The sequence below is a fragment of the Strix aluco genome, chromosome 1 (genome assembly GCF_031877795.1).
Source record: "Strix aluco isolate bStrAlu1 chromosome 1, bStrAlu1.hap1, whole genome shotgun sequence".
Classification (NCBI taxonomy): Eukaryota; Metazoa; Chordata; class Aves; order Strigiformes; family Strigidae; genus Strix; species Strix aluco.
In genome coordinates, this window is record NC_133931.1 from 120,119,225 (window position 1) to 120,146,482 (window position 27,258).

The 27,258-nt window shown below is 42.8% G+C and overlaps 1 protein-coding gene and 1 long non-coding RNA gene across 6 annotated transcripts in view; one reads left to right on the top strand and one right to left on the bottom strand.

Annotated features, from left to right (window-relative positions):
• Positions 1–2,850, bottom strand: part of ZEB1 (zinc finger E-box binding homeobox 1) — a 126,848-nt gene extending 123,998 nt beyond the window's left edge. The window contains exon 1 of one of the 2 annotated variants that reach the window (XM_074832898.1): positions 2,733–2,850. In XM_074832898.1, coding sequence (XP_074688999.1) covers positions 2,733–2,790 — 58 coding nt within the window. In that variant the 5' untranslated portion in view covers positions 2,791–2,850. Of the gene's footprint in view, positions 1–1,717; positions 1,819–2,732 lie in introns of those variants that run through there. The other variant, XM_074832907.1, reaches the window with a different exon arrangement.
• LOC141926728 (uncharacterized) lies at positions 1,598–16,817 on the top strand. 4 transcript variants are annotated; one of them, XR_012624191.1, is made up of 9 exons: positions 2,147–2,291; positions 2,924–3,010; positions 3,665–3,779; positions 7,390–7,467; positions 11,059–11,206; positions 12,465–12,555; positions 12,648–12,832; positions 12,945–13,096; positions 13,459–16,817. It is a non-coding gene; the product is annotated as an uncharacterized LOC141926728 (long non-coding RNA). The 4 variants fall into 4 exon arrangements; XR_012624192.1 differs by lacking the exon at positions 2,147–2,291 and adding an exon at positions 1,598–1,713 and having other exon boundaries at positions 12,648–13,096; XR_012624190.1 differs by having other exon boundaries at positions 12,648–13,096.
• Positions 16,818–27,258: the final 10,441 nt, after the last annotated feature.

Genomic DNA, 27,258 nt, shown 5'->3' on the forward strand with positions numbered 1-27,258 from the left:
TTTCTGTGGGAAAGCTGGGGAAAAAGGCAACTGGAACAGCATAAAATTGATTTAGTGTATACTATGAACAAGCCAGTTGCTGAAGCACCTCCCGTATGCCGATCTCTCATTAACAGAAGATACCCACCTATAAGAATGAAGCGCATTTAGAGATTTAGAAAAAAAAAAAATCTCATATTTCTTTTAAAGGTTAAAGGGTTAACATTTTTCTAGCCATTTTCTTTAGTAAACATTTGCAAGTCAAACATAAACCCACTGCTGAGAAATCTCTATTATCCAGAATCTATTATCTAACCGATCCTGATGCTTCAATGCACAATGACTTAAGTTGGTTTTAATTCCTCAAAAAAAGGAACCAAAACCCGCCTAAAACAAGACGTACTACAGTCTACACTGCAGAACTAGTTGCTAAAGACTCAGAGGCTTTTTATAATAAAACTGGTGCAGCAATGAAGTCCAAAAGTGATGAAGATGAAAGATACCTGGAATGATACCACATCTTATACACCTTTTGTTTTCTGCGAGTGATCTATGCTGCAGACAAAACGTTTTGTGCTAAACAGCTTCAAATCTGGTTTTCTAATATTAAGCACAAAGGAAAAACACTGACAGCAAGCATGGTAAATAAATCCCTCCCTTGAGAACGAAAGCAGCAGACAGGAGGGGGCTGACATGCATGCAGGAGAAAACTAAACACCATCTTTTTTTCTACCTGCACAAGTTGCCATTTGCTGCAGCGATCAAGAATCTCTTTTTCCCGTTGATTTCAAAAGCTAGGTTTTCAGATAATTTATCTCTCAAGTCATCTGTTGATATGCTTTAAGAGTATGATAGTGGTATCACTGGATCTTTAAGAGGAAAATCCATTTTCTTTCCTGTTCAGGTAAACATGTTTACAGCTCCTGCACAGACACTGGGTGGTTCAGACTCACATGTCACACACATGTCGTCAGCAACAAGAAAAGCCCCTTTCTCTGATCATCAACATTTTTAATCAAGTAGAGAGAAAAGCACTTTCCAAACTTACCTTTAGCACAGCCAAATCATGAGCTAAATATAAATATTTACACTAGGACAAGGAATTAATAACACGAGCGTGCAAACAAAAATACTTTCTAGAAAACGCAGACAGCAAAAATAAGAAACCCCTCCTAAGTTCAAAGCAATCAAATCAACTCGTTAGCCCCTGGAAAGGCCGTTATTTATCACCACGGTCCGCCCCAAACAGTCAGGATTAGAGAGGAGAAGCACCGATCGTGACTCTGATCTATTTCGGAGACCGTTCACTGCGTATGAAAACATCTCGGATCGCAGGCGAAAGCCTTCCTATCTGTGACCCTGCACAGGAAATGCCACATAAAACCTAAAATTGCCAAGGAAGGTTACAAAATCTCCTGCTTTACATCCTATTGCGAAGAGTCGCTACGAGGACCGAACTACTTCTCCATTTTCCAGAAAATAAGTACAGAGTGGGTGTTACGAGCGTTTATTCCCCCCGCCGTGTACCTTCCAAACGCATCTTAAAGTAACACACGTACTGAAGGGGGGGGGGGGGGGGGGGGGACACACACAACAAACCAAGCCCACAACAGCCCTTAAGTCCGAAACGTAAATGTAATTCCTTATATAGACTGCAGCAGTTGGTCACACACGCACGGAGAGCGGAGCGGGGGCCCCCGGCCAAACCGTTACCACCCATTATTATACAAACAGGTACCTCCGAAGCCAGAGGGAAGGGAAGAAACTTCGCCGCCCGCCCCCGCCGCCCGGGAGCAGCCCTCTCTTCCCCACCGCCCCGCCGGGACCCGGGGCGGGGAGGCAGCGCGGCCGCGGGGCGCCCCCGCCGGAGACCAACTCTCGGCGGGGAGGCGGCGGCAGGAGCTGCGAGCGGGCGGCGGGGCCGCCGGCCCCCTCCCGCCGGCCCGGGGCGGCCGCGCCGCGCTGCCCCCGCGCGAATCGCTGCGGCGACGGTGCCTCCCCCGCCGCCGGCAGCCGCGCTCCCCCGGTGTGCCCCCCCCACCCCCACCCCCCCCCCGGTGACGGCTGGCGTCCCCCCACCGCCGCCCCCCGAAAGGCGAACGCCAGCCCGCCCCGCGACGCCGGCCGGGAGCGAGGAGCCGGCCCGCTCCCGGGAGAACGAGGGGAAACTCCGGCGGGCGGCAGCGAGGCGCTCCCGGGCGGGCGGCGGGGCGATCCCGCCCGCGGGGCCGGGGCGGGGGACACAGACACACACACGCACAGAGACACACGGCGAGGCGGGCGGGGAGGCCCCGCTCCGCCGGGGCGCGCAGGTAACAAGTTTCGGAGTTGGGGCGGCCGAGGGCGGCCGGGCGGCGGAGGCTCCCCCGGCGCTCCCCGCGGGGCTCGGCGTCCCCGCCCGGGCCGGAGGGCGGCGGCGCGGCCGGGGGGCCCCCGAGCCCGCTCCCCGCAGCGGCGGCGGGGCGGTCGCGGGGCGTGTGGGGGAAGGCAGCGTGTAACGGTCCCGGACAGGCGGCGGAGTGCGGAGGCACCGCTAGGCGGAGGAGGGAGGCAGGCGGCGAGGCGAGGGAGGCACCAGGTAGCGGATATAACGGTGCGGAGGGAGCCGGGCTCCCGGCGAGGAGCGGCGGGGGAATTACTTTCGCGCCCGCCCGACCTCCCCCCGCCGCGCTCGGGACGGCTCTGCCCGGCCCCCGCCCCGGCCCCGCCGCCGCCCCAGCGCGGCCGGGCCGCTGCCCCGCCGGCTGACTGACCGTTATTGCGCCTCGGGTTCGCCTGCTTCCTGCGCTTACACCTGGGGCCATCCGCCATGATCCTCTCGCTTGTGTCTAAATGCTCCAGTCACCTCCTCCCCCGCCCTCCCCCCTCCCTCCCCTCCCCTCCCCCCCGGACCTGGTTTACGACACTGGGTGGTTTTACTTTTACATCACCTTCCTACACCTAGTGCTCGGCCGGAACCTTGTTGCCAGGGGAGACGGGCGCTTTACGGCAGGACGTTTGAACGGCGGCGGGGGAAAAGTTGCGGCCGCAGGTACCGGCGGTGGCGGCCGCGGCCGGGGAGCCCTGGCGGGGCGGCTGCGGCGCCGCCCGGGGACCCCCGACCCGCCTTGGGGGTGCCTTCCCCCCAGCCCTCCGCCGCCGGCGGCGGCATGGGGGGGGGATCCCCGCGGGCCGGGGCGGGCCGGGGCGGGCCGAGGGGGCGGGAGCCCCAGGAAGGGGTAGGGGGGACGGACGGGCGGGCGGGCAGTGGGCGCCGGCCCCCGGGGCGGTGGCGGAGGGGGATCCCCGCCGTCGGCGCGGCCCGCGGGGGCGTTCCGCCCGCCCGCCCCGCGCCGCCGCCTTGAGGGAGTGACTCGCCGCCCGCCTCCTGCCCCGCGGCCAGGTGCCTCCCGCCCCGCGGCCTGCTCGGCGCAAGCCACCGGCAGCCGCCCCCAGGTACCGCGGAGGCGGCCGGGCCCGGTGGGGCCGAGCCTGGCCCGGCCGCGCTTCCCCTCACCCCCGCGCCGGGCACCTGCCTCCGGCGTCAGAGCAGCGGCGGGGCTGTCACCGCCGCCGCGTCCCCGCTTCCCCCGGCTCTGCAGGCTGACCCCCCTGCGGGCTCCCTCACCGTCAGCCGGCCGGGGCGGGCAGCGCGGCGGCGTCAGCACGGGCCGATGCCCGTCGTGACGGTAATCTTGCGTTACAGGCGGACCGAGAAACACACGGCTGGAGGAGAGCGATGCTGTTCCCACCGCGTGTGAAATTGGTCGTTCTTGGGCTTTCCTTAACCGTACTTCCTGCTTTTACGAAGAGGAGAAGAGGTATAAAATTCTGTGCCTTGAAAAATACAAAGGGAGCTATTTTTCACGGATAATTAATAAACAACCTCCTTTTGGCTTAATAAACATATTTAAAGTATTAAAAATTAAAACATTACCATCAAACACTGTTTATTTACTCTTGTTTTTCACTTCAGGCAATAAAGTAATATAGTGAGTCTTCATTTGTTTCTAGGCTTTCTTACTTACTTTTATTTTTTCTTATCCTGGGATGATTCTGTAGAATTTATAGTTTTGTGCTTCTGGGGAATTCTTTCATCCAAACAAATTGAATTTCAGTGAAAGCGTTTCTGTTAATGGGATACTTTTAATAAGTAATTGATACACTACCGAATTTGAGGCCTTTATTCTATGCTGTCTCCACGTGCTATATGTTCACACGCTGTAACATATCACCTCATCTCATGGAAGCAGCATAACATGTCTCTAGAAAATGAACTGTTGAACACCGACAGTTTGTGGAAGTAGCTTTTATCTGAGGCTTCCCCAGAAGTCGGTACAATCAGGAATGCTTAGAAAAGAGGTATAGGGCTAAAATGGATGCAGAGTTTGGTAAAGATCGAGAGGGATTTTTCAAAATTAATTGTACTCTCAGAAATGTGCATGAGTTGTGGATTTGGGTACTCACATGAAAACAATTGTTGCCATTCTTTACGGGTACAAGTAATTTGTCTAATATCTCTCAAAATTGATACATTTAGGTGTAGTGTTTTTACATGTGCATCTTTACCCAGTGTGAATTGGCTGCTGACTTCAAGAATTTAATGAGGATCTGTCTGAGAGTTGTTAAAGAAGGGTAACAAATCACACAGTACAAAGGGTTTGATGGACTAGTAGAAGTCATTTAAAAGCATTACATTTGGCATTAGCTGGCAGTACTGAACCCCAAACACAAGGGTAGCGAAGAACCACAACATAAAACCAACTACAAGATAAAAATGAAACTTGCCAGCAAAATTTTCAGTGAGGGAATTGCGAAGTTTAAGGTAGAATCTCGTTTCTGTCCAGCTTTAATAGTTCAACATCCTTGCTCATCAAGTTTTTGTTGGGAAGACACCTGTGGCTGTGACACTGCTTGCAAACGAGGGCTTAAGGTGTTTTGGAATTCTTGGATGTTTTTATCATTCTGTGGATGAATTTAACCGAAGTATCACGTACAGGTTTTCATGCTAAGTTTTTAGTTCCTTAAAACTTGTCACGTTTTAGAAGGTAGTTGCAAAAATAAAAATAATAACGTATCTGTAAATATCTTTGTAGATTTGTAACAATATTCCCCTGCATGTCCACACCAAATTCCAGGCCCCTCTTTTTAGTGACTTTTAAGTAGCTTGTTTTCACTGAGTTTTGTCACTTTTCACCTCTGGATAAGAACTCGTCTCTTTATTTTGAGCAATTAATTTTTCTAACAGAACGAGGAGAGAAACAGTCTCCTGGTATCTGCTATTGCTCTTTCAAATAACCATAGTGTCTGTTTGAGCATTAGTCTCTTGAGATTTCCAAGCAGCTAGGAGAAACCAGTGACAACTCATGCTGCCCATTAGTTTCTGAAGAGCAGAACTGAAACTGGCAGGAGCATTGCTAGCTCTACACTGCTATAGTTTTGATAAATGGGAAGAGAAAACCGAAGCAATCTTTGTATATGTTATCTTTGATACCAAGGAGGTCTAGAAACTAAAGAAGCAGAGGATAGTGTTTTGCATCAAGTTATTTATTACCCCAATCACTGTTTGTTCTGGAAAGTGTCTCATTCACAACTTGTAAATAGGTATGTGGATGGGTTGTTTTTTTGGGTTTTGGTTTTCAGACTTTGATATATTTAATCCAACCAACGGGGCGCTTTACATCTTTGTATACAAAAGTTCCCATTATTTCCTGTGCTAAAAAGCATCACAATTAAGGATGTAGCCACTGTCAAAGTGTTCTGACCTAATATATTCTTCTAATCCTGGACTCAAACCCACTAGTTAAAATTTCTGCTATCTTTGTAGTGTTCTGCGACATATGAGCACATTGTATATGTAATTTAAACTGGTTTGTGCTGCAAGAAAGAAAATCCTGTTTTTCTTTATGGTGCACAGCTTTCAATCTGACTATCGGTCAAGGCTGCAGGAATTAATGAATATACTAATTCACAAAATCTTAGCAAAGCAGTAAATTTTTTTGCATCCTCCTAAATGTGTCAGCCTCAAGAATACATTTCTTTAAAGGAGGAATTCTAAGACGGTGGTCATCCATAACAATTTGTATTTAGTCACACAATTTGTGTGGGAATTTAGGCAACCTAAATAGGCATAATGTAGTTGAAATGCCAGATTGCATAGCTGCTGTACTTCACCGGTTTTGAAATTTATTTCCGTTGTCTGAAGACAGAAATTAAAATACTTCAGTAGTCACACTGGAATATGGATACTTGAAAACCAGCTAATCATCATTACAGATAGTTTTCGCTGTTTTAAAAAAGGTCATGTATGTTGTATTATGGTTTATGATCTCTTGACTATGTATTATTAAATAAAAGCAATCAGTCCTCTGTATGTCTACTCCTTGTTCACGTTTATGAGATGAAGTTCCACATCCTATCTTGAGTATTCTAGATTTAATGGTGTTCATTTATTTGAAAGAATTTGGAATTACAGTGGAAAATTGCTCAGTGATTTGTTTCTTGTTTCAGTTCTGGAGAATCTTTTTTTTCTGCTTTCCATTAGTGAAACTTGATTTTGACTTCCATGCATTTTCTTGGAATGTCAGTTCCTAAAATCCACTTTTCCATTGATGATTTTTTTTCTTTTTTGGAAATACACTTTTGCTCCTCTATAGAAATTGTAGTTGAAAGATTTACTAGGAGAACAGTGACCCAGAAATACACAGCTTGACTGCAGCTAGCTGAGGAACTAATCTTGAATAAAATGTGGATTTTAGAAATATCAACATACGGTTTTAGTGCCCTTCCAGATGGTCTTTCAATTTCTATTTTTGCTTCCAAGTGAATCTAATAAGTTTTGAAAGTGTACCCTGGGATGTTGTACAGTCTCAAAAAAATGATAAAGCTACTTGAAATTTGCACATTCACTTAGAGCAGAGTTTGTAAATATTTATCAAGAGAAATCACCCTTTTCACTTTCTTCAGCTTACATTTTTTTTTTCCTGTTCCTGTTCTTTACCATGAATTTATTTGTTCAGTTAAAAGCTTGAAGCTATGATTCCTATTAAACTGCCATGTCTTGCACAACTTGAGAAGGCTGTACCTGCTTGAAAGATTTAAGTCTAAGGATGTAAACTGCCATAAAGCATCAATGTGTACATAGCTATATATAGCTATAATGACTTGCATATATGCAATGACTTTTCAGAAATCTTTCTTGTTAAGAAAAAGTGTTTGTGAAGATCACTAAGGCCTTCAAAACCATTTTGTTTCTCTTGCTCTCCTTTTGCCCTGCTTGTTGCATATTGCTTTTCTCTTTAGAGCAGTAAACCTGTGCTGATACCTGTGTTAGGTTGGTATGCGGTATAATATCAATGTATGAAAACATATCCAGGGCCTATAATTCCATTTTTATGCTAATTTTAACTTTAGATGTGATCTCTGTTTCAGAGCCTTCCGACAAGCAAAAAAATTATTTTAGAGAAGGAAAAAATTTGAAAAGGTCATTCCACATTCTTCATCCAAAAGGCAAGTCTTGCGTGTTCAAAATGGAATTGGAATGCAAATTTGGGTACAAGCGCTGGATTGTGAACAGTTGTGATTTTATTGTTTGTTTTCAAAGTACCTGGAACTTCAGTTGAGAATGTCTACTTCAATACTTCAGTTTCTACTACTAGATGCAGTAGCAAAATACTGTATCAAAATATTATTTTTTGTTTTAAGTTACATCTGAACTTGTGACTGATCAAATTACAGTTGTAGTGCAGTTAGATTACCCGGTTTTATTAGTAGCACATTTTCCATTCATCTTTGTTTATGATGACTCTGCATAAGTGTCCTTATCCATTATATTATCTAATTAAACACTAATGTATTGTGAATATTTTCCCATATGGTTCATGTTTATTTCCTTCTGTAACTTACACTCTGTTTCTGATTTAGTTCTGCTTCCCAGCCCTCTTGCTGTTTGCTGCCTCACGGTTTTGTGCAATTGCTCATTTGGCTCTCGTTTGGAGTTACTGTCTTTGTTGTGATATCTGTACAGCTGGCTCAGTCAGCTCTTTAAATCCCAACTTAAAATTGATTTCTTAATTATTTCATTGCATATTCTTCTCACTTATATTTGTTTGTTGGTGGTTTTTTTTTTTTAATTGCTGGAACACATTCTAATGCTAGATGTTCATTGGTTATCTCTTATTTGTCTTTTGGGTTTTTTTCACTGCAGAGTGCATAATACTTCTGCAGGAAATGTTTGCTAATATATAAAGGAAAGCTGTTGTTTTGGAGCTGCTACAGTTTTGGAGCTTGCAGTGTGAATATACAGAATTAACATAAAGAGAACCAGAAAAAAAGAATATGAGAGTCTACTACAACAAGCTAATACATACAGTTAGAAGTCTAATTTTGCTTAAGAGACCTCAACAAATCATCAGTCAATGCCATAAGGAGAAACACAGATACTGTAATGGTTGTTTTCTGAGATATGAACTGAAGCTTTGGAGTACTCAGCATACTTGGTCTGATTCTTCTATTTGGCAGGGTGAGGGTCTGTCTGGTAAATACAAACATATGGTATTGAAATGGACAACAGTATGTTTGAAACTCAGATGCACAGACCAAATTTGTTGGCACTATCGAGCTGTGTAAAATCTAGTGTAATTATATCTGAGTTTAGTTTACTGGAGCAGAGAACAGCAGTTCAGTGCAAGAACAATCATGTGTTGATAAAGAATTGGAAAGGGATTATGATTCTCATGTAAGGCTATGCATATCAGGAATTTTTGGTTGCAAGATCAAACAAGGAAAGCCTGGTTTGTATCCATCCAAACAATAAACTTTTATTTTTTCCCTTGTGGAAGTAAAAGCCTAAAAAGATTTTATGCGGGATCAAATAGAAAATGCCTTTTTAACCCAAGTATTAAAAGCTTGGTTTAGAGCAATTGTTACAAACAGAGCAGGAGGTCCCAGGGTTTCCATGAACCAAATGATTTGAAAATTCCCTTTATTAGGTTCCCTCTTCTTACTGGGGAGATTTGAATAGAGGTGTCTCTGGTGGGCTTTAGATATTCTGAAGAATCTCATTTTCTCTTATTGATGCTAACTGTCTAAGTACTGGAAGAAGGACAAGAGCTCCTGTGTCATCTTAAGAGAGGTACTTTGAAATATGCTACTCCTCTCACCACTTAGATAAATGTTCTGGCCGTTAGGTTATAATCTTTCTCTAGGTCAATCACTATTTTAAGTATTTTATAGAAACAAACAACATTCATCAGTACAGGTGAAGACCCAAATTGTGAATTGCATCATTTGTGAATGATGATGATTCAGATTTCTTTGAGGAGAGGGTAGAATCGAACCTTGGGTTTTAATATCCTGGAGGAACGCAGTGACTACTGGGATTTCATATTAAAGATGGATTACACCCAACATTTCATGCACGCAGAGCATGTTCTGAATGGCCCAAATCTGTTTCTGCAGAGCAGCCAGGTACAGAAAAGCCAAGCTTGAAGATCTGCAGGTGGTTAGGTAGAGAGAAGAGCTAGGCAGCTGTAGCGATGATCAGAAGCAGATTTTCACGTGCACAGAGAATTTAACTGAAAAATCCTGAGTAACTGAGACTAGCTAGAAGCTGAAAGCAGTAATGGAGAGCTTCATTTGGATTTCGATGCCTGCAGGATCTTGTCTGACCACTGTTTTGCAAATACATAAGCTATCTGGAGTAATAAAATTAAAATTTGATGTGTTTTAGGTAATTTTATTTTTATTTGAAAGATTCATTACCTATTTCAGTGGCTGGTGGTAGGCATTCATTGAAGCAGTCAATTTCTTACAGGCGATGACTAATTCATGTTTAGTAACCATACTAGGTGATCACGCGTGGGACTTTGCTGCCTTACATAGTTTTACTTCTGGGCTAGTCCCTCCAGACTGCCTTTGCAGTTAGTGAGGATCTAGTCAGTAGAGCCCGGTATACCTCACAGGCATCTAAAGTTGAGTGAGATGAGTCCTACCCCATCTCTTACTCTCGACACCAGTCCAGTCAGTGAGATATGTTTTCCTGCCATGAGGTTGTTGGGGTTTATGGAGATGACTTCATCTCTCTGCTCTAATTTTTACTCCCATTTTTGTAGGGTGAAAGGTCCTAGAATTTGTTGCCTCACCTGCAACTTTTGCCGAGTATCTTTAGACAGCGTTCCCCAATAAGGCCATACCAGCTCTGTGGATTTTTGCGTAATGTACCATATATCACACAACACCAAAGGCAACAAAAGCATTTATTATGGTATGAGAAAAAAGGCTTTTTTTAAAAAAAAAAAATATTTGTAATCCCGCCAAATGTTTATAAAACATTGGGGCAGTCTTAGCATAGAGAAGACAACTCTGAAAACCTTATTCTGCAAAGATGTATAATTCAAAAGCTCAAAGTTTGTTCCTGAAACCAGGTGTGTTTGTATTTGGATTCATCACTGCAGAATCCTGAAGAAGAGGACAGAAGAAATTTGCTTAATTGTTATTAATAATAGTACTTGGGTGCCATGCCATTTATTCTAAATAATGTGAAGAATTTCATGGGATTCATTGCTAATTTTAGATGTGAGATTAATTTGCAAAATGGAAAAGCTCCTCACTACAATAGCATTCTTCACCATGAATCCAGGACTATACTTACTTGCACTCATCACCCTGGACTGCTGTATCTTTACTTGGTGATTGCTTCATAAAGACTGCTCTGCTCCTAAATAGTTTTTATAGGTTCTGTGATGCTTTTATCTTAAAATTGTTGCTTGCTTAAATGTTTATTCCTCAAGGTCTGAAAAATTATGTTCGCAACCACTGTTAATTTCCCCTATGAAAGGTAGCTTATGTACAACTACTTTTCAGAGTCTATTTCAAGACATTTTAACTACAGTCTAGCCTTAATCTGGGTCAGACTAAATCACAGTCACATTTTCTCTTGAATAATAATGCACTACATGAGTTTTACAGCCTCCGAAACTGCATTTTAAGGACCGATGCATTGCTTGGGTCCCCATTCTCCTCAAACTGATGCATATTAATATGAATCCTAAGCAAACAGTTTTGATGCTGTTTTCCCAGCCTGTTTTTCCTGTGTTATAGTGATGGATAACCCTTTTTGTTGACTTGGGCAAGACTGAAGAAAAGAAAGCAAACAGACAAACCTGTCCATTGCTGTGACTACCTAGACTGAAATGCCAAACTCAGCAAAGAGGCTAATCTTCATGCATAGAAGAAAATGCTAGACAAGGTATCCAGCCAGCCAGGGATCACCAAATGTACCAGAGCAAAACCCATGGCTAAACTGAAACAGAAATATTTTATGTAAATTAATTTGTGCGGTTTTTTTCTTGCTTGCTACTTGACGCTGTCTCTCATGTCCTACCGCATGAGAGCTCAAGGTGTCTTTTTTCACTAGCTTTTCTTACCTTTCAAAATATTAGAAAACATGCAAAACAATTTTAGATAACATTTATGGTGTATATCTGTTACTACGCTGCATGTGTTTGTATACACACACACACATAAAGCTATTTTTAAAGATTAGGAAGGTCACAAAGTCATGGGCTTGGCCTAGATTCATGATCCCTTGGTTATACCTGTATCTGCCTGCCCCATCCCTCCCCAAGAGATTACCACCACCATAGCCGAGGCTGCCATTCAAATCCCTATGTATTAGCAAACTGAAATCAGCAGTAGTTCAAATTAAAAGTACTACGCTGGACCAGCAGCTGCAGACTCAGTCTTTTTGCCATTTATTTGAAGTGGCTGAAGAGGTTACAATTTCCAGTTGTATGATCAGAGTTGTTTTCAGCTGCTCCAGCTATATCCAGCATGGATGGCAACATTACAGAATGGAAATATTAATGCTTCCCTTTTCAGCCACAGAGTTTTAATTTTTATCCTATATGATGTTAGCTACATTACTCCATCTCTTCCTGCACCTTGAGAAGATATGTCACTTGGCATTGTATTAATATATCTTTCCTGCTTGTTCAGAATAGTTCCCAATCCTAATCATGTAGATTATGCAAACCTCACTCTGAAGACAATCTTGGAATTTCCATGGAAGACTTCTAGGTGAATGTTTACTTACATTTGACTTACATGGTATGCAATATATGGAAGGTCATATATCAGACATGTTTCGTTCGTCAAAGTTGGCTTCCCAAATGCTTTGAGAAACTAGTCAAAATCACCACATGGGAAATTCCTTAACCAAGAAGAGCATTTGAGGATTCATTTGGACTTTCTTGTTCCAACAGCATCTACTATAATGATAACTACCAGCTAGGGGTATATATCTCTGCATCCTTGCAGGAGAGTAGCATGGGGGAGTAGGTAACAGAAAAGCTCCAGGTACTTTTTACTCCACTTTCCTGCTGGGAAAAGATTCAGATTTCTCCAAACCTTTTGCTCTTCTCCATCAGGATCTCAACAAACTCATCAGGAAGCTCTTTCTTCCTCAATTAAAAGAATGACAAAACCACTTAATTTCCCTTTTACAGTCATACTTGGATCTAAATCTGCATTTGACATTTCATGCTACACCCAGTTCCAACAGATGTAGGCTCTGTGGCCTTACAATTAGGTACTATGGTAAGTGATATCTAATTTTAGGAGATGCCATATGGCTTTCCCTGTATTTTCCTAGATAGTTTATGAAAGGTAAGCATGCTGTTTCATTACAGAGATCCATCACCTCCTGAAGTCATGGGAAGGCTCATGCTTCCTCAAGAGGATCCAGTGCTCATTGGGCTGCAATCCATCACCAGATTATGTAGAGCCCTTCCTACCTCCTAGTTACAGATATGATCTCAAAAAGAAAACATAGTGATTAATTAATATCAGGACATATGATCCGGAGCCTGAGAATGTAAGTTTCAGGATGATGATGTAGCAGTCATTTTTCTATCTTTCCCATTCAAAGATGCCATTTGATTTTAGGGACTAGTAATCTCCAATTTTTAAGTCACTATTCATTTCAGTGTAAGAGACCTCTCTTCTGTTACCTGACCATCTGGGATCCTTTTATAAGAAAAACATCATTCCAGTCAGCTTGCCATATTCAATTGGAACATATTGAAGCAAGATGCAAAACAGTATCAGATGAAAGCTAAACTCCTCTGTTAGAAGATAAGTGAGTATAACCTTCCCGTTTAAAGAGAGTCAAAGAGTTTAAGAAATTACTGGCTTAGTGTTATACAGAAAATAATAAGGGGCAGTCATATAATAATAATAATAACAATATTAATAATATAGTTAAATATAATTACAATAATAAAACACACAACGATTAAGATATGTTGATTATGATATACGTTAAGACACCTTAGGGGTTAAGATATACGTTGAAGAGACTGTCAGGTTTATCTCCATGCCTCTCCCATTAGGGATTAGATCACATTCCACCAGGCTAAAGGTAATCTCCTTGTTATCATTTTCCATTATGAAATTTTTGGTGCTGCTCTGTCAAGCTCTAACCATGTGTTTCCTAAACAGGGTTCATCTGACCAGTTGTCAGCCGCTCTGCTTACTGGCAGCACACCCATCACTCGGAGAGTGTTCCCTCCTCTCCTGACAGCGCTGCTTATCCAACTGTTCCCAGAGCAGGAATCTACAGAAGGCACTTAAAGGAGAGACAGAGGAGGCTGTTCCCCGGAAAGCAGTGCTCTTTGAGATGAGCACAAGGAGGTTTTTGGCTGGTGCCTCACCACATTGTGCTGAGTCAAGTCAGCATTAAGTGAATACAAATTCTCCCTTGGGAGTCCTAATTTCAGCTGAGGATCTGAGGAAGTTATGGAAGGAAACAGGAGGGCTGGAGTGCTTTCATAGCCTCTTCTTTTGAATATCCAGGAAACACACAAGGAGAGACCCATGACCCACAGCATCCGAGAACTGCAATTGCAGGCCATACCCAGCTTCACCCCTATTGATTTCATCCACAGGACTCCTATTGGAGAAGGATTTTGGGGGAGACCAATTAATCAGTAGCAAGTCCCTACAGAGTTGTCTGTAGTGGGCATTACTATAAGATTTGGCAGCATCAGTGCTGTATCTTTTGTACACACAGCTGCTGGTGCTCAGTGTCCATTTCTCCTTGCTTAAATTGATGTACATGGCATCTGATTATTTTATTTAGTGTATTTAGTATTTTGTAACAATTTATATGATTATGAGAGTGCTTCGATACAACTTGTTGGGAGCAATCAGCCTGTAGTTGCCCTTCATGCATCTAAGGGCAGTAAAAGGTAAAAAGCAGTTACGGTCCTTTCTTGGCGTGACACAGCTGAAATAAATCTATCGCCCAAAACTTAACGGTAGGCAATATTGTCTGGAGTCGGCCGTGCAGATGGAAGGAGGGATGGGTGGAAGTGGGTGTCACTGGCATACAGCCCGCAAAGCTGCTCATGAAAAGGCAGAGAGAAGCAACAAGAGAAGTTAAAAATGTGCTTTGGGGAGAAAGTCCAGCAAAAGAACATTTTGGCAAAGTGCTGGCTAAAAACAGGCTTGAAATGGCAAGCAAAGAAACTGCCTTCTAGCGTTTCATTCCTGCTTGGTTAAGAGGAGCCATAAATCAGAGGTTTCTGAAAACTCTTCCTATTTGCATTTGATCGCCAACCGCTTCAAGAGCGGATCAGGGCACGGAGGGGTTTAGGTCAGTCCCTGCCTGCTGCACCCTGCCTGGCTCTGCCCCAGCGCCCCCGGGACACCCCTCTGCCACCCTCCCCTGCAGCCTGGGGAAAGCACCCATTAGCGCCCCGTTCAGCAGAACAAAGCAGCAAGATCAGGTCGGAAGACCTCCTAAAGCATCAGCGGGTAATTAAGGATCCTCAATTAGGAAGAACCTTGAGGCAGGATGATGACCTATGTCTGGGAAGAAAAGGTTGGGCTTTAAGCCAGTGTCAGTAGCCTGAGAAGTCTTGGGTTGGGTTTTGTTTGGGTTTGTTTTTGGGGGTTTCAGAGGATTTCTTCTTTTGTGTCTGTGTGTTTTTCTTTCTCATTTTAAATATCCTTACTTTATATTCCTGTTTTAGAATGAAGTGTTCCAAAATAGTGAAGCACAGATAAAGAACAAGAGAATTTCCAAATATTTGAACTAGTAATCATACCCTTTTGAGTATGAATTTTTGATACACGGTGTTACAAAAAAAACCCAATCAAAAACCCAGAGCTACCTGTAGTGGGACATCGGGGAGACCTCCCAGAAGATTCTCTGAAAATCAGCAGTGTCTTTATAGAAGTGAAAGTCCAATGGACTCTGATCTTCATTTTCTGACACACACTGCCTTGCTTTCAGCCATTTTTTACACTTCGGTTTTGTCCATCCACTTTCAGATGTAACTAATCTCCCCTGGGTGGTGATTCCAGCATTGCTGCAGAAATCGTCCCACTGCACATTCTGTAATAAAAAATACGCCACAACAGGTTATATTTAACAAGGAAAAGAGGAATAGAAAGTGGTACATCTGCACAATGAATATAATATAGCATTGACTTGGAATTTCCTGACTTCAGCAGTCCCTCCAAAATAATAATGCATTAATAGAATTACACTTAGCTTTCTGCTTTTAAAAGGAAAATATTTGAAAGCAAAAGTCTTTTCATCTTCCAAGTTCTTCTGGCTCTGTGTGTGAGATAGTGGAAATAACACAGGACTGTGTAACCACAGCAAACAAGTGGGGTGGGAATTCTGTAGCTGCTCGGCTGGCCCGAAGCAGAGCGGTAGTGAAGGAGCAGACTGGATTTTGGATTTAATAGGTGGATTTTTTTTTCCCCTCTAAACTTCATTCATTTCTATGTAAAAAAATAAAATTACTCTGTTGTAGGCAGAACTGGTGGTGACCTATAATTAAGGATGTCTGACATTTCCATTATAAGAGGCAGGTTTTATTTGGCTATCATTTCAGCTGTTGGTTGGTTTAAATTTTAACTGATTAGGCAGGAGTTTCCTTTTCTGGGTATTTTCTGCAGTCTGACTTTATTGAGAGGGATGCAGTAGAGAAAGAGTGAGAAGTCCAGCAAATTTTTCATCAGTATCCATAAAGCAATTAAACAAAAATACATTATTTTGACCATACAGAGAAGCTCTAAACTCCTTGCTTAACATTTGGCAAAGAAGTCACCCTCTTTTGGGAAGTCTTTTCTGCTTTCTGTGGAAAATCTCAGCTGATACATAGGCAGTAGAAATGTGTTCAAATTTAGCACATGGATGTGCAAAAAAAAAATTTAAGAAATCCATCTACTCCAAGCATGCTCCAAAACAGAGACAGAATTAGCTCACTGAGGAACACTTGATTGATCCACCAGTAAAAATGCTGAAAGGCAGCAGAAATATGTACATATTTAACCTCCCAGCAATTTTGACTTTAGTGGGGCTTAGCTGGTGGAATGTATAAAGTTATTTTTCTTCCCTGTTTTACCAGTAAAATTCCCTAATATAGACAATGTTTCAGAAGTGCAGACTTTATTCTCTCTCTTCTAAATGAATTTTGTCTTTAACATCACTGTAAAAACAAAAATACGACCCTCTGACTCACTGACTTCTTCCTAGGTGTTTTTCTAGAAGGCATTATCAAATGCTCTTTGGGAACTGACATTTTTAACCATATCAATAAAAATACCTATGATGTGTAAAGATGACATAATTTGGGGATCTTGGTCAGTGGAAATCAATTGACATTATCTGTATATAGCTCTACATCTTAGCTCCATTCTCCATTAAGTTCAGTTTTAATATCCAGCCTGTTGCTACCAAACAGGGATGTTATTGATGTGCCATAGTCAGTGGCTCTGGTTCTGAAGCTTCCTCAATGCTCTACCGAAGTAAAAATACCTTCTGCTCTTCATTGTCCATGTATCCTCCCCCTATAGTTTTTTTTTTCTCCTATCATCAATAAAATCTTCCAAGAAAAAAGGTGTAGATCGTGCATTACTGCTGGTAAAAAAAAAAAAAAAATGGCCTTACTCTTGTTTACGGAAGCAGTGCCAATCTTTTGTTTCCATGATAAGAGAGCAAATGTGTTTGTTTTCCTTTGCAGGTTACTCGGTATGTCAATAATTTAAGATATTGGGTTTTGACACGTCAGTGTTTTCCTGTGGGAGTATTTGGAGCTTAGTTCACAAAACATCAGGTTTTAAATAAGACATATTGCTCCTGGTTTGGAAACAGCTCTTAGAGGTGGGTGTACTGTACACTGAACATCAAGAGGCCTGACTGACTGGCTAATGCCATCATTGCCAAGACTCCCCAAGACACTGGTGGATATTGGGTCAGGCCCTAGAGGTTATCTGTCTTCTTCCATTTAACTGGAGGCTTAGAGCAAGCCTGAGCAGCTTTTCCTGCGGTGAGCTTAAGCGTGGGATCAATGCAAACACATATGTTCTTGTGGCTTCTTTGGACCTAGAAAATCCGGTGGGAGTATGTAGGCAACTTAGTCGTGATTGCTGCAAGCTGTGAGCATGACCAGGGACATTGCAGAGCTTCAAAACCTTGTTGAAGACTATGTTAAGGTTAATGACATCGGATATGTAACTGATTTACAGCGTGCTGAAAGCATCCCTCCTATATAAGATATAGAAGAATAAACAACGTGAACAGGGACCTTTTTTGATGTGCAAGTTTAACACATTGCTGCATCCTAAAATCATCTAGGAAGTTTTGTTTGGGTTTTGTTTTTTTTTTTTCCAGGCTAAAGTTATAATAATCATTTTCAGTAATTAAAAACTGCAATGTGTATGGTGCTTACAAGTTCTAGAAGCTAAATCAAGGTTTCGTCTACCACTTCTGTGGTATCTACCTACTGCATGTCCTATTGTTTAGCTTAAGGGGAAAAAATGTCCTGGCATTATTTTTTTTCCATCTGTTCCATAACCTCTGATACTGAGCTTCTAAAAAGCTCAAAGTAGACTAAACAGGTCACAGTCAAAACAGTAAGGTTGCTTTTCATGCATTCTTTAAATCAGATGTTTTAATTATGGGTTTTAGTTTGTTTGCTAATTAGAAAAGAGGTCCACAATGTGGTATCTATCTTCTTCCATTTGAATCAATAAACAGAGAAGTCATGAGAAAGGGACCTCTTCCCTTCAGGGAGTCATTTCTTGTTAATGTTGACTCAGGTTTTAGTGCTTGTTCTTGTCTCCTTTCCTCTTCTGCCTACTTCCCAGTCTTTTCTCTTTCAGTTCCCCCTCTTGTTTCCCAATGTGAGATCTTTTGCCTTAACACATAGCCTGTATGCATTTGTCCTTCATATTTACCTACTGTGTCATGAGTGCTCTGTATTTTTCAGTCTGCATTGCGAAAGTAAGCTCTTTAATCAGGCTGAATGATATTTTTTAAGCTTATAAAAATTTCAAATATGTTTCACTGAAACAAGAGAAATACTTCAGCTATAAATAATGAATATGCACTTTTACATAACTTGTGACACCTGTTTGGAATTATCCCGAAGGTTTGCCTCCCACCTGAAAATCACAGTGCTGGCTGAGAAATGAGTACTTCATGTGCTTGCAACTTGATTAAATTGAGATAAGTTGCTAAATGGTCTCACTCTTTTGGTTTTCTCTGTGCTTTGGATGGTATAGTCAGATTTTATAACTTCTCTTTTATGGTTAGCTGAGTCCAATTCCTGCAAAGACTTAACAGGTATATTTAACTTTATTTTGGTTAATTGCCTGTGTAAAGACTTTTTACATTTGGGGCCCTGATTAGTTTCTTCCTCGCTTAAAAGACCGCTGTTAATTTCAATAGGGAAACAGAAAAGTCCCTTAATAAGTTTTAAGGAAGCTTTTAAAACAATGATTTGAGGATGTACTATTTAAAGAGAATTGCATCAGATACTGGGTTATTTTGAAATAAAAAATATTTAAGTAACAGTGACCTGCTTTTTGTGTGTTCAGGCTTGCTACTGCACACTAGGAAATACAGAACTATTTGTAAGGGAGCAAATCATCAGAAATTCAAGTGTAACCAAATGCTGTGGGGTTTGAGGGCTGCAATTCCCACTCGTTTAACCATGAGTGCAGGATGTATTGCGTCCCTGCAGACTCTAGACACACCTTGCTTGTACTCCATATTGCTCCTGTGTGTCATCTCTGAAGGGCTTCTCCTGTGATCTGGAAATAAAGAAAGGTCAGTTATAACAAATACCATAAAAGGACACAGTAGAATTTTTCAGATTTTAGAGACATTATCTATCTTCAAATCCCCTCACTAGACCTACATTAAAATAATGATCGCAACCCAAATATAGAGCATTTGAACTGTCCCTTTCCAGGCCAGATGTGCTATGTTATGTAATGCCATTTTAGGGTGATTGCTGGAGCTTGGAGTAAAAAGAAAATGAACATATTGTAGATATTGTTCCAAAGAGCAAACGTCATAAAAATGTTATAAAACTCAAGGCCCTGAGCAAAACATTTTTGCAAACACAAGTTCTACACAGAGCCTTGCCTACATACAGGCTGAACTTTCCAGCAAGGTACAATCCAGCCACAGGCCCTAGAGGTTATGGTAAGATGAGAGCCCAAATACACATCCCTACATCAGCACACTTTACACAGATACAAAAGCATTGTAACTCCTAAGAGCTTATTCCTCCAGGCACGGCACATTTCTGAGTTAAATGCACCACAGCAGAAATTTTCTCCATATGCTTTTCAAAAGCCTATTAAATAAAAACCATCCAAGCAAGTAGTTGTTGATACGTATGTGCAACAGGCTTCCCAGAAATTCTTTGTAAATAGAGCATCAATGTTTTCCACTGTTCGCAGGGAGGAAATCTGCTGAGTTCAGACCGCTGTAATCAAATCCACATTGCAAAGTCACAAATAGAGAAACAAAGGACAATCACTGTCCATTTTTTGCACTGCGGATGCATTAATCAGACTCCATTTTCTTCACTGCTTCAGACTGCGTTCTCAGGGTGATGTGCCAGCCTCCTGCCTCTGTTGGTTATGTAGCTGTCCCCTCCGTCACTGCAACCAGAGCTGGGGGAGCACACCCGCCATTTGAAGCACTTCACAGTTGTGATCCCAAGCAGAAGACCGTATTCTACACAGAGCATTGGAGAGGCAGATATACCAGAGGAAAGACTTGGAGCATCTACATTAAGTGTCTGAACACATAGAGGGACCATACCACAAGAGTCACTGAGCTCAGTCGACTTGGGGAGCATTTCTTCACTTTCAAATCTCCTTTCACTGTGAAGAAAATTTTCTTCCTTTTCAGGCATTCTGTAGCAAGAGCAAAAATAGGAACTCAATTACGCCTGGCCTCTCTGTAGGGAGGTGACAGTGGGCGAGGACAGAGGGTGCTGTGCTGTGGTTATGCCCAAGGCACAGTCTGCACAGAAACTCACCGTTCCTGACGAGAAACGTGACCTTTAGCGACTCACTGGCTCTCCGAGGGGACAGCAGAGCAGCTACACTCTGCAAGAGCAGCAGGGGAGGCTGTATCTGAGCTCTGTTCCCTGAAGGGCTAGGCCTTGGGGTGTTTATATTTTAGGCACCCTTTACCTCCACCTCATAGACTCGTGATGCAAGAGAGGATAAATAGTCTTTCCCAGGGCTATTTAAGAGAAACCTGATTCACTCTGGGAGAGGGACTCAGCAGTAAATGGGCAACATTTGTAGGCTATTAAAGTACCCCCATGGCTTCAGACCTTTTGTAAGGCTGACTAAGGGGTAGGAATAGGCAGGAAAAGGTAGGTAATTCAGGCACAGCAGATACTAGTAACCTTCCAGCTCTTTCTGCTATACGCTTCATCTCTAGATCCAGCTAACTGGGCCTGTCTGCACCCAGTCCAAGATCTCTGACTTGGCTCTGGGAAGACTGCTGTGCCTGCACAACTCTCAAGTGTTGTTCAGAAAAGCCAGCGTGGGTTTTCAAACCCATTTAGTTCTGCAAATGTGCTTAATTGCTACAGTATTTCCAGATCTGTGCCCTTTTTTATTCCTTTAGCATCAATAACATCAGTAAGAGAGATTTAAAGAGAGCAATAGTATCACCTCTCTGGCGGTATTTAGCAGGTTTTTTTAGTCTCATAGTTTACTCATAAAATAAACTGCTTAACCTTGTAGCCTTCCTCAGCACCTATCCCAATTTGACTCTGTCTTTTCTGAATGTGACCCGGTTATTCAAAAGATGTCAAGAGAGGTCTCACCAATGTCTTGGACGAGGGCCTGAATTCTTCCTATGCTCTACCAATACTTTTTTTGTATCGTGTGATCATGTTTTGCATTCTATGATCATGCTTGTCATTTCTCAGGACCGCACTGACTGGCAGGCTGCGGTAATCCTGTGATCAACCAGCACGTTCATGCTTATGTCCCTTCTCTGTTGTTTCTGTTTCATTCTTGTTTGTTGAAGCTCTTGATCTCAGATTTCCTACTTTTAAGTTCCAGCTCATTTCTATTGCCTCATTCCCCCTTTCTGACAAAGAATGCTATATTGATGATGCCACCTTATCCTCATTATTATCTATTAATTTTCTTCAAGGAACCGCTATTTTATCTAAAATGATAATGTGAAACTCTAAGTAGGAGAATCAGGAGGCCTTGCTCTTTTTTTTTACTATGCATCAATTCAGATAATCTTAGCGTGTGCCTGCCTGCTGCACCAGGGCTGGTAGCTTTTGGAAAGCGAGTGTTGCAGTAGCCAGCAACACACACAGAGTCTGCAGCTCACAGGGAAACACTGTAAGTTTTTTATGCAGTTGATTAAATGATATTGTGCACAGTCATCAAAAATGGAGCTTCACAATATATGTAATGATGTGCTTTGTTCTAATCTTTGCCTGCATAATATCAGAGGAACTTCTATTTCTAGATAAAATAAATGTAAATGAATATAACCAAGCCTGACAAAGTTATCAGAGTTTCCAATTGCTGGAGGTAAAATGAGAGAATATAATTTCCCTATTCTGTTCCCAATAAAATATTTTAAAAACTCACAGGTGGAGGATTTTCTGCTTTAGGGGGCCAGTACAGCAGGTCTCCAAGTGGTCATGCAGCAGAAACAGCAGTGATCTGTGTGTCCCACAAAGGTGGGTTTGACGAAGTGTTTTGAGATTTTATAGTAGCTGAAATATAAATAAAGGAGAAAGGCAAATGTCTGAGGATGAGTCAGCCAAGAGGTGAATGCATTTACTCATAAGTGGGTTGTTTTGTAGATCACACCGAGGCTTGGAAACCAAGATAAGGCTGCAGAGTCTGTGCTTGAACTTTTTAGAAATCTTTGATTAATTGCTGGAGGATGACATCTCAAATGTCCCTGCTCCTTTCCTTCTTTCTTTTATTCAGCTCCTATTTCTTTAGGTTTCCACTCTCTTGCCTTTTTCTCTTTATTTTTTTTCCTAATGAAATATAAATAAAAAAGGACTGCATGTTCTGTTCTGTCACTTATAATATATAACTTCTCACCCGCAATCCTAGATTCAGTAGTGATTTTAACTGACAGTTTGTAATTAAATAAATATAGAAGGTTTATAGGTTTCAACTGCATGCCTGCACTTGTCTTCTGTGTGTTTTTTGCAAACTTAACAGTGTGTAAATCAGGACTTTTTTACGTGTGTACATATATAAATATTTCTGCTGTTATATTTGATCAGATTAGTATTATTTAGGTCACCTCTAGTCAAGAAAGCCGTGCTGATACAGCATATCAGCTAGGGGAGTGACTGGGGTTTTTTTCCTTTCTGACTGGGGAAAACCTGAGTTTAATGCGCAGTGAAACTAGAAGAATCCCCACAAGAACATAACAAAAATTCATGCTTTTTCTGAGAGAGCTTATTTTCCTTTGGGTACAGGTCTGCAGGTAAGATTATTCTTCCTTTGTTTTTTTCTCCCCCCCCCCCCGCCGTCTGTACACCGCTTCTCGAGGAGGCGAGGCTGCCAGCATGGCTGCGCCGCGCGGCTCTGTCAGCAAACTTCCTGCCGCAGCCAGGGACGAGGCTTCTCTGGGGCAGCGCTGCCGTGGCCGGACTTTCGGCATGAGCCGGGTCCTTCCCCGCCGCTCAGGCCGGGGGCAGTGGGTCAGCCGGGGGTGAGCCGGCCCGCCACGCCTGGGGAGGCTCGACGACCTCCAGTGCCGGCTCCCTGGCAGGAGCTGGCCCTTGGCGGCCACCGAGCCGATGTGTTTCCCCGCGTCTTGCCAGCTCCAGGCAGCCAGAGCGGCCGCGGGAACAGCTGCGGAGCAGCAAGCGAACTCAGAAAGAACTGAGAACTGATTTTGAGCGGCAGCGGTCGGGAGGGAGGATGCCTGATGCCGCTCTGCTCCCTCGACCGTGTAACAGATTCCCGGTGGGACCATGCGTGCACCACGACGGCGGCCTACAGCCCTCCTGCAGGAAGGCCTCTGTGCTAAACGTCAGGAAGCAAACCTGAATGTATTCACCTACACGCTAACGGGCAAAACCCTCTGGCCACCTCGCATCATTAAAAAAAAAATTAATACTATAATTTTCACAATATAAAATCCAATGATCTGAAGGTGAAATTATTTTCTTCTTTAACCTCGTAGTGAGCTGGCTTTCTGAGGAAAGGCCTCTTCTTTTATTATCATTCTTCAGTGAGATAGCTGACATCTCTTTATGGAGGTGATCTTTATTCACTCTCCAGGAGACCTGTAACAGTACCCCCCAGTTCTTGGAAAGCCATGCTGCGAGGTGACCTCAGCTCCAGGTACACTTTCCATACAAGAGGATGCTGTGAAACAGGAAAATCGATTCCATCCTGTGTCCTATTCACATCTAACTTGGCAATCCCAATTCATGTTAGCAGAAGTACTAAAGACTGGGAAAACTTAGTTTATGCTACTCTGCTACAGAGCTCACTGCAGCCTTCCTATTTTGTCTGTATTTACTCCCTTTCAGTATCAGTACTGCTTACTGGGAATTTGTTATGAAGTAAAAGCCTTAAATGCAAACTACTTCCCAGGCCAGTAAGAAATATTTGAACACTTCAGGCATTCAGTCTGTGATTCAGAGATTTATTTATAAAACTGTTGATTTTGGGACACTAAACCATTGCATTTAAACTGCAGAAGTGAGTCATATTTGTGGGAGGTAATTACTACCAGAAAGTACAACTAACTTTTGTAGGTTTCTCTGTAAAATGTCCACTTATGATCTGCAACTACTAAAAATAACATGCTTTGTTGAATTTCAGCACAAGTTATCTTTACAGAATTATGTGGTTTTATACAGATACTCTGTTTTCCTGACATATGATAAAATAAATGACTCACATGCCTGAGAATTTATTTGGGTGTTTTATGTGGACTGTCCTGACCAGGTAACTTGTTCAGCTTATATACTTTTCATGCAAACCAAAGACTTTGTGGTAAGTACTAGAGAAAAGCCATTCAACAGGGAAACGATTGTAGCTAGCACTTACAAACAGTGTTTGTTCATCAGAAAGGCCTCTGAATTCCTGTATCATCCAAAAACACAATAATCTACTCAATCTGCTCTCTTCTCTGTGGTTAATAGATCTTGGGAGCTGAGGAAGTTCCAGATGTCCAACACCTGCAGAAGCTACTTGCAGAGCAGGAGGGAACTTTCCTCATTATCCCTCAGTCATGACTGAGGAATTCAAGTTTATTTAACTTGTGGTCACTTAGCAGCACTCCCTACTGGCAGATGAGTCAGATGCTATGCCACCTATCCCAAGAGAATACCCTGCAACTGGGTTCAGAAAAATAAAGTCATCCATCCTGGCATACCAAGCTTTGAACATTTTTTCCCATGTCAATCAGGGAGAACTTAAGGTGCACCATAAACCCAAGCGGCCTTTCATTGCTAACACACCAGGCATCACGGCTAACAGACCAAAAGTGGAGTTGCTATCCAGAATTTAAACCACAGTCCTCTGAATATCTTCTTCCCTTTCAAAATGGGCAGTTACAGAAGAGGCCTTCCTTTTAAAACTACAATTACCCGTGTCTGCAATTTGCCAGGAATCAGGTAGTCTCTGCTACAGTTCCTGGGAATCTTGTGACCAGATCACAGTCAGGAAGTCCTTCCCCTGTTCTCCGTGCTCCTCCAAAGTGAATCCAGCTCCAACAAACTGCATAGCCTCTGTGAGGTGGTGAGGGCCAGAGATAGGGAGGATGCACTTGCCTTCTATGGCTTTCTGAGGAAAAGAACTAAATATTATCATCCTTAACTATGCATCTTTGAGCAGCTCCACCCTATTCTACCCATGGTTCTTGAACAAGGACTTAGTTTATTTTTCCTGGCTTTTTTTTTTCCTCCTCCCTAGGGTCAGGTTTTAATTATCAGCTGGCTCTGGGCAAATGTGCTGCGCTTGGCCATGGCAGCAGGGCTGGCTGGCAGAGGGTTCGCCCACATTACGGGGGCTCCCCATGATGCTGGGAAGCCACACTGATGCACCTACTCAGGAGGAGGGCTGGGTGTCTGTCAACCTACACTTTGAGACACCACACATAGCAGTATGTCAGCTGGTGGTCAGGAAAGATCAGGACTGCCTCTCATCAGCATTAAAGGGGTCTTGGGTACACTTTAAGTTACAGATTGCATCTTTGAGGTGTTGTATCAGTACTACTTGCTACAGAAGAGTAGGGTTGGAGGGAAAATTGCCTTTTCCCTTGAATTCATTCTACAGGAACACAGGAATTATGATTTTGATCTAATTAATCGGCCACTCACTCTAGTGTCTTCAGCCAAGGAGCAAGAGTCCCCAAAGCTTCAGAGGAAGAGACAAAGCCTAGTAATAAATATTTATATAAGATGCTTTTTAGGCAAAATTCTTCCTAATATCAAAGTTATTTTTGCATGAAATGTTCATGAAAGACGAGCACAAATCTCTTCTGATGGCTTCTGTAGTGGAAGAAAACAGTTACATCCCAAACAAAATGCAGCAATAGGCTTGAAATTGGAAAAATATTTCACAAGATAGGCATATATTATGGCTATTATTTCACAGGATAGTCACTATCAAAATGGGCTAAATATAATTATTTCTATTTTCAGAGACATTTTAGAGTTTTCAATGTTCATATTGGATGGAGGCTTAACCAGATGGTCCTTATCATACAATTGGCAAAGCAGTTTAATGGCTGTGACCCTTTAGCAACCAGTGTATCAGGGATTCAGTGGTCACAGGTAATAAACACACTTGCACTGAAGTTAAGCATTTTTTATATATAACTTAAATTTATAATCTCATATCAGGTAATTTTTGTCAATAATTTTTAAACTTCCTGATTTGAGAAGTTAAGCATGACTGTACGTCTTGCATATGTTGAGGAGAAGGTCTCTGTTAATTTCTCAGCACTCCCTCAAGCCCTTTAGAAACACTCCAATGGCTGTGGGCTTTTAGGAAAGCCAGTGATCACCACTGTGTTGGGCTGTACTGTGAGCTGAATGCTTTGAGGCAGGCTCTGCATTTATTAAAGTGGGTCTACTTTTATGACTCATAATTTTTCCTGCAGCAGTGAAAGAGCAGCATATTCTGCTTCACTTATGCATTTAAATCTGCCCAGCAATAGCATAGAGCCAAGTTCACATATTTGCAAAATACTGTTCTCCTTGCACTGGTTCCTGATGGGTGTTTGCCTGGAAGAGCCATGTCCCAGTCACATCTCCTGTAATGCTCCTGTACCATGTTGTTAGTTTTTTGCTGTTATTTTGCTGTTATTTTGTGTGAGGGACAAATATGAGGGAAGAGAATCATATTAAAATTGTACTTCCTGAGATTGATGCACATCCCATTAAAATACATTTCTATATTATAGTTACTCAGTCTTCTTCATGATATGACTGTTTCCTCAAAACAAATAAGCCGGGGTCGGAAATGCTGCTGAGACTGCATTGCTAGCCCTTGGTCACTAGCAGCAAGGCCAAATATGGTTTCTGAGGGATGTTTGCTAAAATACCAGATTCAGGTCGCACCTCAAACAAGGGGACACTAAGCCAGCCCAGCAGAGCTCCTGCCACCTCTGTTTCTCCAGACAGAAGAAGCAAAATAAAAAGCACGATCCTTCCGATAGGACTTGACTAGCAGTGATGAGGGCTTGACTAGAGGGTTTAAAGGAGTTGCCAGTAAAATGGTGCCCCAGCCCTGTCACTCGCAGTGGGCAGGGCAGAGGTGGCATGGGGCTGGTGCTGCCCAGCCCAGTGACCTCTCCCACTGACTGTCCCTGTGCTCTGCATAGGCAGCAGTAAAGGGCATTTTCTGCTTCCCAGCTCACCTGGCCCCACAACACAGCGCCTTTCTCTTATTCCTTCCTCTAGCTATGAGCTATTCCTCTATTCCTCTGGGTTAGGGTGAGCACCCTCC